This window comes from Mya arenaria, chromosome 9 (genome assembly GCF_026914265.1).
Source record: "Mya arenaria isolate MELC-2E11 chromosome 9, ASM2691426v1".
Lineage (NCBI taxonomy): Eukaryota > Metazoa > Mollusca > Bivalvia > Myida > Myidae > Mya > Mya arenaria.
The window spans coordinates 4,841,904-4,858,086 of record NC_069130.1 but is presented as its reverse complement, the minus strand read 5'-3'; the positions used below and the strand labels follow the sequence as shown (position 1 = coordinate 4,858,086).

The 16,183-nt window shown below is 39.9% G+C and overlaps 1 protein-coding gene across 1 annotated transcript in view; it reads right to left on the bottom strand.

Moving 5' to 3' along the window:
• Positions 1-16,183, bottom strand: part of LOC128202681 (5'-3' exoribonuclease 1-like) — a 76,022-nt gene that overhangs the window by 4,892 nt on the left and 54,947 nt on the right. Inside the window, 8 exon segments of the mRNA XM_052903729.1 lie at positions 2,702-2,811; positions 5,053-5,143; positions 6,721-6,830; positions 9,077-9,167; positions 10,786-10,895; positions 11,206-11,321; positions 11,546-11,692; positions 14,969-15,171. Coding sequence (XP_052759689.1) covers positions 2,702-2,811; positions 5,053-5,143; positions 6,721-6,830; positions 9,077-9,167; positions 10,786-10,895; positions 11,206-11,321; positions 11,546-11,692; positions 14,969-15,171 — 978 coding nt within the window.

Here is a 16,183-nt window from a genome sequence, read left to right as displayed (position 1 = left end):
ACAGTGCAAACTGTTTTATATACTATATAAAAACTAGGTGTGTTTATCAAGGATTGTTAGGTACCGCCTTGGAACGGTCAATGGAATCAAAACTAAGTGACTAGAAACATGTACTTAAACCTTTTTATATAAAAGGTCTTCAACGAAGCTACGATTATGCAAACTAAAGTCTACCGTTCTCAGTCTATGTAAAACATGAACTGATGACAACATTAAATTCAACAAGATTGACAACATTCTATTCAGGCCATGAATATTTCTCTACTTTCAGAGCCAATTATTTATCAAAAGAAAGCTTCACCAATTAAAGGAAAATAATTGAAATAGGTCATACACGATTAAATTAAGATTTTTATTTAATATATAAATACAAATTTTGACCCCATCCGGGGAGTCACAATCTTGGGGGAGACAATTAAGTTTAAATCTTGATCAAACTTTGATAAAATGTACAGCATCACGGGAAAGTGTTTTGCGCATAAAATTTATACTCAAACAACGGAAGACAAGGTAGAACTTTAATAACACATCAGTTTACTGACAAGCCGAAATCATGGGGATTAATAATGTTCATGCGACATCTATTGTTAACGATGTATTTACTTTTCCAGCTTAACCTTCCTTAAACTTTACGTTTTATTCTCTAACACTCTCTAACACTCACCTCAAGGTGTCTAACACTCACCTCAAGCTACCGTCTATACTGCTGCCCCTTTCTAACACTCACCTCAATCTGTCATATATACTGCTTTCCCTGTATTACACTCACCTTAAGCTGTCGTCCACACTGCTGGCTCCGTCTAACACTTAGCTCGAGCTGTCGTCCACACTGCTGCCCCTGTCTAACACTCACCTCAAGCTGTCGTCCAAAGTGCTGCTACTGTCTTATATTCACCTCAAGCTGTCGTCCAAAGTGCTGCCACTGTCTTACATTCACCTCAAGCTGTCGTCCAAAGTGCTGCCTCTGTCTAACATTCACCTCAAGCTGTCGTCCATACTGCTTCCCCTGTCTAACACTCACCTCAAGCTGTCGTCCATACTGCTGCCACTGTCTTACTCTCACCTCAAGCTGTCGTCCATACTGCTGCCACTGTCTTACTCTCACCTCAAGCTGTCGTCCATACTGCTGCCCCTGTCTAACTCTCACCTCAAGCTGTCGTCCACACTGCTGCCCCTGTCTAACACTCACCTCAAGCTGTCGTCCATACTGCTGCCCCTGTCTTACACTCACCTCAAGCTGTCGTCCATACTGCTGCCACTGTCTTACTCTCACCTCAAGCTGTCGTACATACTGCTGCCCCTGTCTAACACTCACCTCCAACTGTCGTCCATACTGCTGCTCCTGTCTTACTCTCACCTCAATCTGTCGTCCATACTGCTTCCCCTGTCTTACACTCACCTCAAGCTGTCGTACATACTGCTGCCCCGTTCTAACACTCACCTCAAGCCGTCGTCTATACTACTGCCCCTGTCTTACTCTCACCTCAAGCTGTCGTCTATACTACTGCCCCTGTCTTACTCTCACCTCAAGCTTTCGTACATACTGCTGCCCCTGTCTAACACTCACCTCCAACTGTCGTCCATACTGCTGCTCCTGTCTTACTCTCACCTCAATCTGTCGTCCATACTGCTTCCCCTGTCTTACACTCACCTCAAGCTGTCGTACATACTGCTGCCGCTGTCTAACACTCACCTCAAGCCGTCGTCTATACTACTGCCCCTGTCTTACTCTCACCTCAAGCTGTCGTCTATACTACTGCCCCTGTCTTACTCTCACCTCAAGCTGTCGTCCATACTGCTGCTCCTGTCTTACTCTCACCTCAATCTGTCGTCCATACTGCTTCCCCTGTCTTACACTCACCTCAAGCTGTCGTACATACTGCTTCCCCTGTCTTACTCTCACCTCAAGCTGTCGTACATACTGCTGCCCCTGTCTAACTCTCACCTCAAGCTGTCATCCATACTGCTGCCCCTGTCTAACACTCACCTCAAGCTGTCGTCCATACTGCTGCCACTGTCTAACACTCACCTCAAGCTGTCGTCCATACTGCTGCTCCTGTCTTACTCTCACCTCAAGCCGTCGTCTATACTGCTGCCACTGTCTAACACTCACCTCAAGCTGTCGTCCATACTGCTGCAACTGTCTTACTCTCACCTCAAGCTGTCGTACATACTGCTGCCCCTGTCTAACACTCACCTCCAACTGTCGTCCATACTGCTGCTCCTGTCTTACTCTCACCTCAATCTGTCGTCCATACTGCTTCCCCTGTCTTAAACTCACCTCAAGCTGTAGTACATACTGCTGCCGCTGTCTAACACTCACCTCAAGCCGTCGTCTATACTACTGCCCCTGTCTTACTCTCACCTCAAGCTGTCGTCTATACTACTGCCCCTGTCTTACTCTCACCTCAAGCTGTCGTCCATACTGCTGCCCCTGTCTAACACTCACCTCAAGCTGTCGTCAATACTGCTGCCCCTGTCTTACACTCACCTCAAGCTGTCGTCCATACTGCTGCTCCTGTCTTACTCTCACCTCAATCTGTCGTCCATACTGCTTCCCCTGTCTTACACTCACCTCAAGCTGTCGTACATACTGCTTCCCCTGTCTTACACTCACCTCAAGCTGTCGTACATACTGCTGCCCCTGTCTTACACTCACCTCAAGCTGTCGTCTATACTACTGCCCCTGTCTTACTCTCACCTCAAGCTGTTGTCCATACTGCTGCCTCTGTTGCTGGTGGTAATCACGCCAGTTATGACGGTCATAATCCAGGTTGTTGGTCTGGCGACCACGGTGACTGCTGTTGTAACCTGGAAACAATAGAGCAGACCATTGGGGTAAAGTGCTTAACTAAACTGTGGCATGTTGTTAACTGCCTTTTATCTGTAAAGTCACTAATAGTCTAGTTGTAAAGTTGTAGACTACCTTTCTTTGTAAAGTCACCAATATTCTAGTTTTCTGGGTATTGTCTTCAGATTGCATACAATTTATTTACTGTGATGAAATCATCCAGACAGAATTGCAGCACATTTCCATTTGCATGTTGCACAAAGCAAACGGCAGGACACTACACATTTAACGAAATATATTGCATATGTAACTCATGCACATGTGTTGGATGGTTCTCCCTGCTGCATGCTACTGTATGGCAACCAGTTTGACAAGTGCACTGTAGAACTTTCATAACATGAGCATGAGCTAGTGCTCTTTCAGTTGCCAGTGGATATAGGAGTTTGTTACTCATTAATTCCGAACTCCATTCTCACGGGTTCAAAACAGTATGTCCTTTCCAGTCCAGAATTTGTAGAAATACTAGCAAACAGTAGTACGCATCACATTGTACTTCGTCATCTCCTTTGACCCCATCATTGGCATGTATTGGCATCACGGCGTCTTTCTTTCTAAAAGTTAATTCTTTCACAGTATTGCCAATTACACTAGCTATCACAATTTCACCAATATTTTTTTTTTATTTATCAACGTTACTCTCATATGATGCAACACCACTGGTTACTACTATACTATCGCATCTGCTTCATATTTGAATAGGTTTCTATCTTGCAAGTACAGTGTAACAATTTCAGTGTCCTTTCTGTCTAGAGTTCGGGTTACTGTTGTGGTCTCCATTTGCTATTCACTTTCAGAAGAAATTAAACCTCTTAAATTCTTCATAGCTTCATTTATGTAAGAGCTTGTAGATCTTGACAGAATGCAGACAGCACTTTAAACCTCAATCATACCCAGACCCTTATCAAATCTCCAACACTTTCAGACAATTACTATTTCCTCATGATTAAATATCATAGAGAAGTTTATTATAATTTAAAGGTCTCAATAAACACGTTTGTCACAATTGTTTGCCTATAATTATATTTTAAGAACACAACTTATAATAGGCTATTAAATCACTTAAGATACATAACACTTTTACGTCCAAATTTATGTGTCTATAACAAGGTCTTTGTCTTTACAGCTTAACGACGTGTCGTTATTAAACATTATGACGTGGACGTAACTTCCTTTCTATGATATGATGAACGCATTTAGATATAAAAGGTAATAATAGAAAACGTGTGTATGTCATTTCATATATTTTATTTGAATATTGGTAAACTATGGAAATTTCAACTTCTCTTTATATTTTAACATGTTTCTCTAAAAGTGAAATTTCAGTCAGCAATATTTCAAAACACATCCATGTTTTAGATTATAAGATACAGTCACATGCATTCTGATATTTCAATGCTTAATTTAATTATCACATTTCTTTATTAATTTTCTTTGGAGAATTCTGATTGGTTGATCATACCAATGGCTTGTCAGATCTGATTTTCTAATTGGCTGAGTCAAAGTTCGGCTGGAGTTATGATATAGGAGACTGCTAACTGCCTGCAAAATTGATCTGCTGTTTCCAAGGATTTTCCCGGTTCTACTGGTACCCCTGACCGGAGTGTGACCACTGCTGCTGACCTGGATGTTTAGGCCATTGACATTGGAAACAATTCTGAAGGTCATCACACCAGTGTGTTTGGTTTGCATGCTTGTAATGTTACTCACATGCAAAAAGGGCACTTTTAATCATACCACACATCCAAAGTTATTTTTTAAAGATTTGTTTACGAAGTTTACTCCATAATCTTGTAGAAAGTCAAATTTTATTTGATAAGCTTTGTACTAGTTACTGCACCCACAAGCAGATTTATCTTAATTATAATTTCGCACCTTGCGTGATTTTATTCACGAAGGTAAACGTTTTGTAGCAGGTTTTGAAGGATACCATTCAACATATAAGTAAACAGCATTAAAACTTATCTATTTGCTAGGTACATGCACGGTTAATGTATAGATGAAAACGAAGAAAATCTTTCTCCAATATGGTTCATTAACCATCATTACAATCTCAACCCCAAATTCAAGGCAAAACAACATTTTGAAAAATACTGTGTTCTTGTACCTCTTCAACTCATATGACAGACAATTAACTTTTATCAGTAATGCTTTCAAACCGAACAATGCTCCAAAACATAAACTGCGTATGCCTCTTAGCATACCTGGTGGGTTGGTAGTGGAGCCATATGCTGAGTTAGGAGGAATAATCTCTGACGCCCTCTGGTATGAGGTCATCTGCTGCATGCCGTCTCGCTGCAGGGAGAGATTGCAAGGATGTCAGTATCTATATGAATAACTACAGAAACAAGCTCGGTAGCCAAAATTTTAAACATAAACCTCATTTAATGGCACACGGTTAACACCAAAGAACTCACAAACAAAACATCACGAACAAGAAACATGAAACTACAGCACAAAACTCAACAAACAGCACAGTGCAAACTGTTTTATATACTATATAAAAACTAGGTGTGTTTATCAAGGATTGTTAGGTACCGCCTTGGAACGGTCAATGGAATCAAAACTAAGTGACTAGAAACATGTATTTAAATCTTTTTATATAAAAGGTCTTCAACGAGGCTACGATAATGTAAACTAAAGTCTACCGTTCTCAGTCTATGTAAAACATGAACTGATGACAACATTAAATTCAACAAGATTGACAACATTCTATTCAGGCCATGAATATTTCTCTACTTTCAGAGCCAATTATTTATCAAAAGAAAGCTTCACCAATTAAAGGAAAATAATTGAAATAGGTCATAAACGATTAAATTAAGATTTTTATTTAATATATAAATACAAATTTTAACCCCATCCGGGGTGTCACAATCTTGGGGGAGACAATTAAGTTTAAACCTTGATCAAACTTTGATAAAATGTACAGCATCACGGGAAAGTATTGTGTGCATAAAATTTATACTCAAACATCGGAAGACAAGGTAGAACTTCAATAACACATCAGTTTACGGACAAGGCGAAGTCATGGGGATTAATCATGTTCATGCGACATCTATTGTTAACGATGTATTTACTTTTCCAGCTTAACCTTCCTTAAACTTTACGTTTTATTCTCTAACACTCTCTAACACTCACCTCAAGGTGTCTAACACTCACCTCAAGCTACCGCCTATACTGCTGCCCCTTTCTAACACTCACCTCAATCTGTAATCTATACTGCTTTCCCTGTATTACATTAACCTAAGCTGTCGTCCACACTGCTGCCCCCGTCTAACACTCACCTCCAACTGTCGTCCATACTGCTGCTCCTGTCTTACTCTCACCTCAATCTGTCGTCCATACTGCTGCCCCTGTCTAACTCTCACCTCAAGCTGTCGTACATACTGCTTCCCCTGTCTAACACTCACCTCAAGCTGTCGTCCATACTGCTGCCCCTGTCTTAGTCTCACCTCAAGCTGTCGTACATACTGCTGCTCCTGTCTTACTCTCACCTCAAGCTGTCGTCCATACTGCTGCCCCTGTCTAACACTCACCTCAAGCTGTCGTACATACTGCTGCTCCTGTCTTACTCTCACCTCAAGCTGTCGTCCATACTGCTGCCCCTGTCTAACACTCACCTCAAGCTGTCGTACATACTGCTGCTCCTGTCTTACTCTCACCTCAAGCTGTCGTCCATACTGCTGCCCCTGTCTAACACTCACCTCAAGCTGTCGTCCATACTGCTGCCCCTGTCTTACACTCACCTCAAGCTGTCGTCCATACTGCTGCCCCTGTCTTACACTCACCTCAAGCTGTCGTACATACTGCTTGCCCAGCCTAACACTCACCTCAAACCGTCGTCTATACTACTGTCCCTGTCTTACTCTCACCTCAAGCTGTTGTCCATACTGCTGCCTCCGTTGCTGGTGGTAATCACGCCAGTTATGACGTTCATAATCCAGGTTGTTGGTCTGGCGACCACGTTGACTGCTGTTGTAACCTGGAAACAATAGAGCAGACCATTGGGGTAAAGTGCTTAACTAAACTGTGGCATGTTATTAACTGCCTTTTATCTGTAAAGTCACTAATATTCTAGTTGTAAAGTTGTAGACTGCCTTTCTTTGTAAAGTCACCAATATTCTAGTTTTCTGGGTATTGTCTTCAGATTGCATACAATTTATTTACTGTGATGAAATCATCCAGACAGAATTGCAGCACATTTCCATTTGCATGTTGCACAAAGCAAACGGCAGGACACTACACATTTAACGAAATATATTGCATATGTAACTCATGCGCATGTGTTGGATGGTTCTCCCTGCTGCATGCTACTGTATGGCAACCAGTTTGACAAGTGCACTGTAGAACTTTCATAACATGAGCATGAGCTAGTGCTCTTTCAGTTGCCAGTGGATATAGGAGTTTGTTACATTAATTCCGAACTCCATTCTCACGGGTTCAAAACAGTATGTCCTTTCCAGTCCAGAATTTGTAGAAATACTAGCAAACAGTAGTTCGCATCACATTGTACTTCGTCATCTCCTTTGACCCCATCATTGGCATGTATTGGCATCACGGCGTCTTTCTTTCTAAAAGTTAATTCTTTCACAGTATTGCCAATCACACTAGCTACCACATTTTCACCAATCTTTTTTGCTTTATCAACGTTACTCTCATATGATGCAGTACCACTGGTTATACTCTCGTATCTGCTTCATATTTGAATAGGTTTCTATCTTGCAAGTACAGTGTAACAATTTAAGTGTCCTTTCTGTCTCGAGTTCGGGTTGCTGTTGTGGTCTCCATTTGCTATTCACTTTCAGAAGAAATTAAACCTCTTAAATTCTTCATAGCTTCATTTATGTAAGAGCTTGTAGATCTGCAGAATGCAGACAGCACTTTAAACCTCAATCATACCCAGACCCCTTATCAAACCTCTAACACTTTCAGACAATTACTATTTCCTCATGATTAAATATCATAGAGAAGTTTATTTTAATTTAAAGGTCTCAATAAACACATTTGTCACAATTGTTTGCCTATAATTATATTTTAAGAACACAACTTATAATAGGCTATTAAATCACTTAAGATACATAACACTTTTACGTCCAAATTTATGTGTCTATAACAAGGTCTTTGGTTTTACAGCTTAACGACGTGTAGTTATTAAACATTATGACGTGGACGTAACTTCCTTTCTATAATTGTTTTTTTTTATCTAATGATGAACGTATTTAGATATAAAAGGTAATAATAGAAAACGTGTGTATGTCATTTCATATATTTTATTTGAATATTGGTAAACTATGGAAATTTCAACTTCTCTTTATATTTTAACATGTTTCTCTAAAAGTGAAATTTCAGTCAGCAATATTTCAAAACACATCCATGTTTTAGATTATAAGATACAGTCACATGCATTCTGATATTTCAATGCTTAATTTAATTATCACATTTCTTTATTAATTTTCTTTGGAGAATTCTGATTGGTTGATCATACCAATGGCTTGTCAGATCTGATTTTCTAATTGGCTGAGCCAAAGTTCGGTTGGAGTTATGATATAGGAGGCTGCTGATTGCCTGCTAAATTGATCTGCTGTTTCCAAGGATATTCCCGGTTCTACTGGTACCCCTGACCGGAGTGTGGCCACTGCTGCTGACCTGGATGTTTAGACCATTGACATTGGAAACAATTCTGAAGGTCATCACACCAGTGTGTTTGGTTTGCATGCTTGTAATGTTACTCACATGTAAAAAGGGCAGTTTTAATCATACCACACATCCAAAGTTATTTTTTAAAGATTTATTAACGAAGTTTACTCCATAATCTTGTAGAAAGTCAAATTTTGTTTGATAAGCTTTGTACTAGTTTCTACACCCACAAACAGATTGACCTTAATTATAATTTAGCACCTTGCGTGATTTTATTCACGAGGGTAAACCTTTTGTAGCATGTTGTGAAGGACACCATTTAACATACAAGTAAACAGCATTAAAACTTATCTACACGCTAGTTACATGCACGGTTAATGTATAGATGAAAACGAAGAAAATCTTTCTCCAATATGGTTCATTAACCATCATTACAATCTCAACCCCAAATTCAAGGCAAAACAACATTTTGAGAAATACTGTGGTCTTGTACCTCTTCAACTCATATGACAGACAATTAACTTTTATCAGTAATGCTTTCAAATCAAACAATGCTCCAAAAACATTGGCTGCGTATGCCTCTTAGCATACCTGGTGGGTTGGTAGTGGAGCCATATGCTGAGTTAGGAGGAATAATCTCTGACGCCCTCTGGTATGAGGTCATCTGCTGCATGCCGTCTCGCTGCAGGGAGAGATTGCAAGGATGTCAGTATCTATATGAATAACTACAGAAACAAGCTCGGTAGCCAAAATTTTAAACATAAACCTCATTTAATGGCACACGGTTAACACCAAAGAACTCACAAACAAAACATCACGAACAAGAAACATGAAACTACAGCACAAAACTCCACAAACAGCACAGTGCAAACTGTTTTATATACTATATAAAAACTAGGTGTGTTTATCAAGGATTGTTAGGTACCGCCTTGGAACGGTCAATGGAATCAAACCTAAGTGACTAGAAACATGTACTTAAACCTTTTTATATAAAAGGTCTTCAACGAGGCTACGATTATGTAAACTAAAGTCTACCGTTCTCAGTCTATGTAAAACATGAACTGATGACAACATTAAATTCAACAAGATTGACAACATTCTATTCAGGCCATGAATATTTCTCTACTTTCAGAGCCAATTATTTATCAAAAGAAAGCTTCACCAATTAAAGGAAAATAATTGAAATAGGTCATACACGATTAAATTAAGATTTTTATTTAATATATAAATACAAATTTTGACCCCATCCGGGGAGTCACAATCTTGGGGGAGACAATTAAGTTTAAATCTTGATCAAACTTTGATAAAATGTACAGCATCACGGGAAAGTATTTTGTGCATAAAATTTATACTCAAACATCGGAAGACAAGGTAGAACTTCAATAACACATCAGTTTACTGACAAGGCGAAGTCATGGGGATTAATCATGTTCATGCGACATCTATTGTTAACGATGTATTTACTTTTCCAGCTTAACCTTCCTTAAACTTTACGTTTTATTCTCTAACACTCTCTAACACTCACCTCAAGGTGTCTAACACTCACCTCAAGCTACCGTCTATACTGCTGCCCCTTTCTAACACTCACCTCAATCTGTCATCTATACTGCTTTCCCTGTATACACTCACCTTAAGCTGTCGTCCACACTGCTGCCTCCGTCTAACACTCACCTCAAGCTGTCGTCCATACTGCTGCCCCTGTCTTACTCTTACCTTAATCTGTCGTCCATACTGCTGCCCCTGTCTAACTCTCACCTCAATCTGTCGTCCATACTGCTGCCCCTTTCTAACACTCACCTCAAGCTGTCGTACATACTGCTGCCCCTGTCTAACACTCATCTCAAGCTGTCGTCTATACTGCTGCCCCTGTCTTACTCTCACCTCAATCTGTCGTCCATACTGCTGCCCCTGTCTAACACTCACCTCAAGCTGTCGTCCATACTGCTGCCCCTGTCTAACTCTCACCTCAAGCTGTCGTCCATACTGCTGCCCCTGTCTAACACTAATCTCAAGCTGTCGTCCATACTGCTGTCCCTACATACACTCCCCTCAATCTGTCGTCCATACTGCTGCCCCTGTCTTACTCTCACCTCAATCTGTCGTCCATGCTGCTGCCAATGTCTAACACTCACCTCAAGCTGTCGTCTATACTGCTTGCCCTGTCTTACACTCACCTCAAGCTGTCGTCAATACTGCTGCCCCTGTCTTACACTCACCTCAAACTGTCAACTATGCTACTGCCCCTGTCTTACACTCACCTCAAGCCGTCGTCTATACTACTGCCCCTGTCTTACTCTCACCTCAAGCTGTTGTCCATACTGCTGCCTCCGTTGCTGGTGGTAATCACGCCAGTTATGACGGTCATAATCCAGGTTGTTGGTCTGGCGACCACGTTGACCGCTGTTGTTGCCTGGAAATAATAGTGCAGACAATAATTAAAAAGTGATTGATGTCATATTATTAAATGCCTTTCATTTGTTAAGACATTATTGTTTTAGTTTTCAGGGTATTATTATTAGATTGCATTCAATAAATTCACTCTGATGAAATCAGCCCATTGCATTGGATACAATTTAAACTATGACATTCAAACATAATTTCAGCACATTTTCTATATGCATGCTGCCCAAAACAAAGGGCATGAGATTTCACATCTAAAGGAATGTATTGCAAATATTCGCCTACGTGTTATTTTGTACTCCCTGTGTTCAAAGCTATACCTTCTCTGTTGTAATGGTAACCCTGGTTTCTCTGTTGACCTTGATACTGATCGTTCTTGTTGAAACTAGGCTGCCAGGCCGCAGCATCAGCATTCGTAAAATCACTGCTCACATTCCTTGAAATGATAAAAGAGTTGTTAATGTAAGTGATTATTTCAAGTCCAAAAACTAGGAACATCTCAAACACTTAACCTGCCAAATTGTTGAAAATGAATTTGTAAAATTCGGTTTAATTTGCTGTTCAGGATGTGAAACCCTTTCGTAGAAAGTTACAGTAGCAAGTGTAACCATTAAAGTGTCTTTATTAAAACTGAAAAAACGGTAAAACAAAATAACCTACCTGTACTGCCTGGCCTGGTTCTGTCCCTGCATCTGTTGAGCTGACATATTTACCCGTGTGGACGGCCACGCCCCATTTTTCCTCTCCCCGTGAGTCAGGTTGAGCAGTGCCGAGGGAAACATCCGATAGCCTCGATTTGATGAGTTCCTATGATAAGGTGGAGTTTCAACCATGGAAGGGTGGCCTTTTTAACAATAATTGTGTTGGCCATATTATAAATACAACATGGCCATTGTTAAGGAGATGTATGCTCTAGGACAGGTTACCTTTTACTGTTTTTTAAACAGATAGTTATGCATTAGGCAAAGGTGTTAGTTGTGGGTAGAAACATAAAAACTTCAGTTCAAGGAAGAATGGAATTGTGTGAAGTAATTTCAAAATCTTTCAATCGCCCGAGTAGTTATCTGTCCTTTGACATTCACCTTGAAGGTAGGTAGCTCGAGTATGTGCTCTGCAAGACAGTTGATATGTTGGACATTTGTGTCAAGTAATATTGCGGCCATTTCACCAGTTAAGGAGTTATGGAGCAGCAATGAAATAGGGGATTGGCCGATTAGACATTTTAGGGAACCACTGTTGCTTGCATGAAATTCTACAAGCGTTCTTGCTTAGCTAACTCTCTAAAATGAGAATCATTTGGACACATCAATCTGGTTATTAATTTTCCTGAAGTATATATATAGGGGTGTTATAGAAGTTCGCGGAATAACGTCATTACTCACAAACGCAATAAGCTTTTATCTTGACATTTATTGAGAATGTATTTAAAACTAAATGTGGTTTGGCGCTGCCATTTTTTCTTTTCGTTTTGTTCTTACTCTCAACATATTTGGTATCAATAGCAACTGACCAACCCTTTCCTGGAGCAAGCGTTAGTATTGGTAAAACTTTTCGTTTTATTTCGTGCACCGTCTCCGTGGCCTTGTGATTGAGGCGTCCGCCTACGGAGCGGGAAGTCGAAGGTTCGAGTCTCACAAGGGGCTTGTTCTGACATGGCCGGTTGCCAACCCAGCAGCTAGTTAAATCGGGGACACCGATTGCCTTCCTGCCAGGCGCCTGACATTTGGGATAGGAATCGGGTTAAAGATGTTCACGAATTAGGTGTCTCAAAAGCCCAACGGGCTGGCCCTTAAACTAAAAGGGGTGCCACTATAATAAACAAAAACTTTACTTTTAGTTTATATCACTTTAAGGTGACTAGATATTCCGACAAATGACTTGACGTTAACAGCGTGTCTGGACATCATTTCCTGAAAACTTCAACGTCATTGCTGTTTCCGTTTCAATTTTATTGTAACTTGAGTAACATCTCTTTTTCAAAAGCACAGTCGGCATGACTTCAACAGATGACGTCGAGTTACGGAGTGCTGTTAAAATGTGTGTAGGTCTTCAGATGTCGCCAGGAGATACCATTAAGCTAATGAAAAGGTCGATAACGCTTGCACTGTTCGGCAAAACGTTCGTTTATAAGTGGTATGAGTGATTCCGCAATGGTAGATTTCTATTAAAGACGACAACAGGGCCGGCCGGCCATCGCAATTGAATTCGAACTTTGATCGGGTGAAAAAGCATATCTAGAAAGACAGGCGGGCAACAGTGCGAAGTATTAGAGATGACCTGGATGTCTCGAGATCGACTGTTTTCCGCATTCTGACTGACGAACTGGATATGTCGAAAGTAAGTGCGCGCTAGGTACCTCGATTACTTAGTTTAAACGTATTTTAATGTTTATAATAAACACACGTGGTATACATATTTTCGACAAACACTATTATTGTACAATTGGGTTGGGCCACAAGTTATGACAACATTAGAAAATGGCCCTCCCCGAAATGTGTCCGACTATCGTTAGAATTGAAAAGTTATAACAATGTCTATTAGCATGTGAATAAGCAAGTAACTTATTATGGTTACATATTTTTAGTTCGAATAAGTACGAAATTGGCTTGCGAAATAAGTAAGCGGAAGAGAGAGAGAGAAAGAGAGAGAGAGAGAGGGGAAAAAATAGGAAGAGAAATGATATCTGAGCTTGAGCTGCTAGACCATCCGCCTTACAGCCCTGACCTGGCCCCCATGGATTTCCGTACTTTTCCGGACATCAAAGGCCAGTTGCGGGGTTAGTGTTTTAAGTCGACATCTGACCTTATGCAAACGACACAGAGGATCGTTTTCACTCTTGACAAAGTGTGGTACGTAGAAACATTCCAGATATGGATCAGCAGACACCGGAAATGTGTAACCACGGATATTATGTTGAAAGGGTTAACAAGAAACTTTTAATGTGACGTCAGCTGATGTCCACGACGACGTTTGTGCTCCGGGTATTGCGTGATGGGTAGTTTCTGTTCATCCGATTATGGATTTATGTTCATTGTAAACTTCTTATATTTATACATTTATGCTTCAAAATATTTAATATTGTCATTCTGATTTTTCTGTTCAAAATAACCAGTATTGTTTAAATTATTATACAATTCCGCGAACTTCTGGGATACCTATATATATATCATATAAGGATTGTGAGCTTAATTTCTTTACACACTAACATAATTTCAGCTATAACTAACCCACTTGTCTTAATCACTTTACAAAATTATTAAATAATCTGTAAAAATGTAAAACCACGATGAAAGATATGCATGACGGTACTCCTTTAAAACCAGACAAGCGATAACAAGTGCATGTACTTAAAAGTAGGGATGCAAACGAATGGCAAAACCGATATTCGATTCATCGGTAATTCTTTCGATCGAAGACTCGATTACCAAAATATTTAATATAAGAAGATGCAGTTAACTACTATAATAATTTGCTAAAGTAATAGACGGGGCATTTTTACCCTACGTTGTCGTAGCTAATACGCGCGGTGGAATACGATTTTCCCAAAATGAGCCTTTGATTTGTTTTCATTTTCAGGAAGAAAAAAGCAATATAATATAAACAAACAAACAACAAAATCGTATACATATCAATTCCGTTGCCTTTACTTTTCTAAACAATGTGAAGTTAGATGGATTCCTAGTCAAATAGCGTTTTGCACCAATGGAGGGCCTTTTCATAGGACGAACAGCCTCGTTCTGAGATTGACCTCTAAATTGACTGAATATAACTATGGAAAACCCAAACAAATTCGGGAACTAGTAAAATAGAAAACGAAAACAAATGTGAATATGACTCATCTATTGTACAACAATAAAGGAAATATATCCAAAAACGCTAAATTATACATTTACATTTCAAAGTACGAACATTGAATCGAAATATGGAAAACAGTTTAAAGCATATACATGTCACAACAGTATATTTTTTATTCTCTTTTTTGCACTATTTATTTGAGTATTCGAATACCGTTTTTGACATTCGAATACCAAACATTCGATTTAGAATATTCGTTTGCATCCCTACTTAAAAGAAATACATCACCTGATACTGATTCCGCCAGCAAAGTCCTCATCAAAGATGACCTCATACACCGTGTTGATCTCCACCTCTGCTTGGTGGATGCCCACGATCGTGCCGCGGAGACCAAACGGCACAGAAAAACCCTGCCGTGTGTTTACAACTCGGTCAAACAGCTGATACCCCGTGCTAGAGTCAGGGATCAGGGAGCCGCTAGGTATAATTGGCTGAAAGTATAATGAATAGACTTAGAAAATCTTAAAGCAATGGGAAGATATATATATATAGTTCTATATACAAACTTAAACTTTAAAATTGCACAATTGAAACATAACAATGATATCATAAAATACTCTGTACAACATTGTGTTGCTTAACCTGAATCTTGCCTTACTTATACTATGAATTACAACATTATCTTTTCATATTATTACCATACAATTTATTAAAGAAGAGCAATCGTTAGATACCACTCATCTTGTACAGTAGATGCGGCTTGACCTGTATCTTAACATCACATACCACTCAATATGTACTGTAGATTAGGCTTAACCTGCAACTTCACATAACAGACTACTCACAATGTACAGAATATATGGCTTAACCTGCATCTTCACATTACAGACCATTCACCCTGTATAGTAGATGGGGTTAAACATGCATCTTCACATTACAGACCACTCAGCTGTACAGTAAATGGGCTTAACCTGCATCTCCAAATGACATACCACTCACCATGTATAGTAGATGTGGCTTAACCTGCATCATCACATTACAGACCACTTATTCTGTACAGTAGATAGGGCTAAACTTGCATCTTCATATAACAGACCACTCACAATGTACAATATATGGGGCTTAACCTGCATCTTAAAATTACAGACCACTCACCCTGTACATTAGATATGGCTTAACCTGCATTTTCACATTACAGACCACTCACTCTGTACAGTAGATGAGGCTTTACCTGCATCTTCACATTACAGACCACTCACCATGTACAGTAGATGGGGATTAACCTGCATCTTCACATTACATACCACTCACCATGTACAGTAGATGGGGCTTTACCTGCATCTTCACATTACATACGACTCACCATGTACAGTAGATGGGGCTTAACGTGCATCTTAACATTACAGACCACTCACCCTGTACAGTAGATGGGGCTTAACCTGCATCATTACATAGCAGACCACTAATCCTGTACAGTAGATGGGTCTTAACCTGCATCTTCAC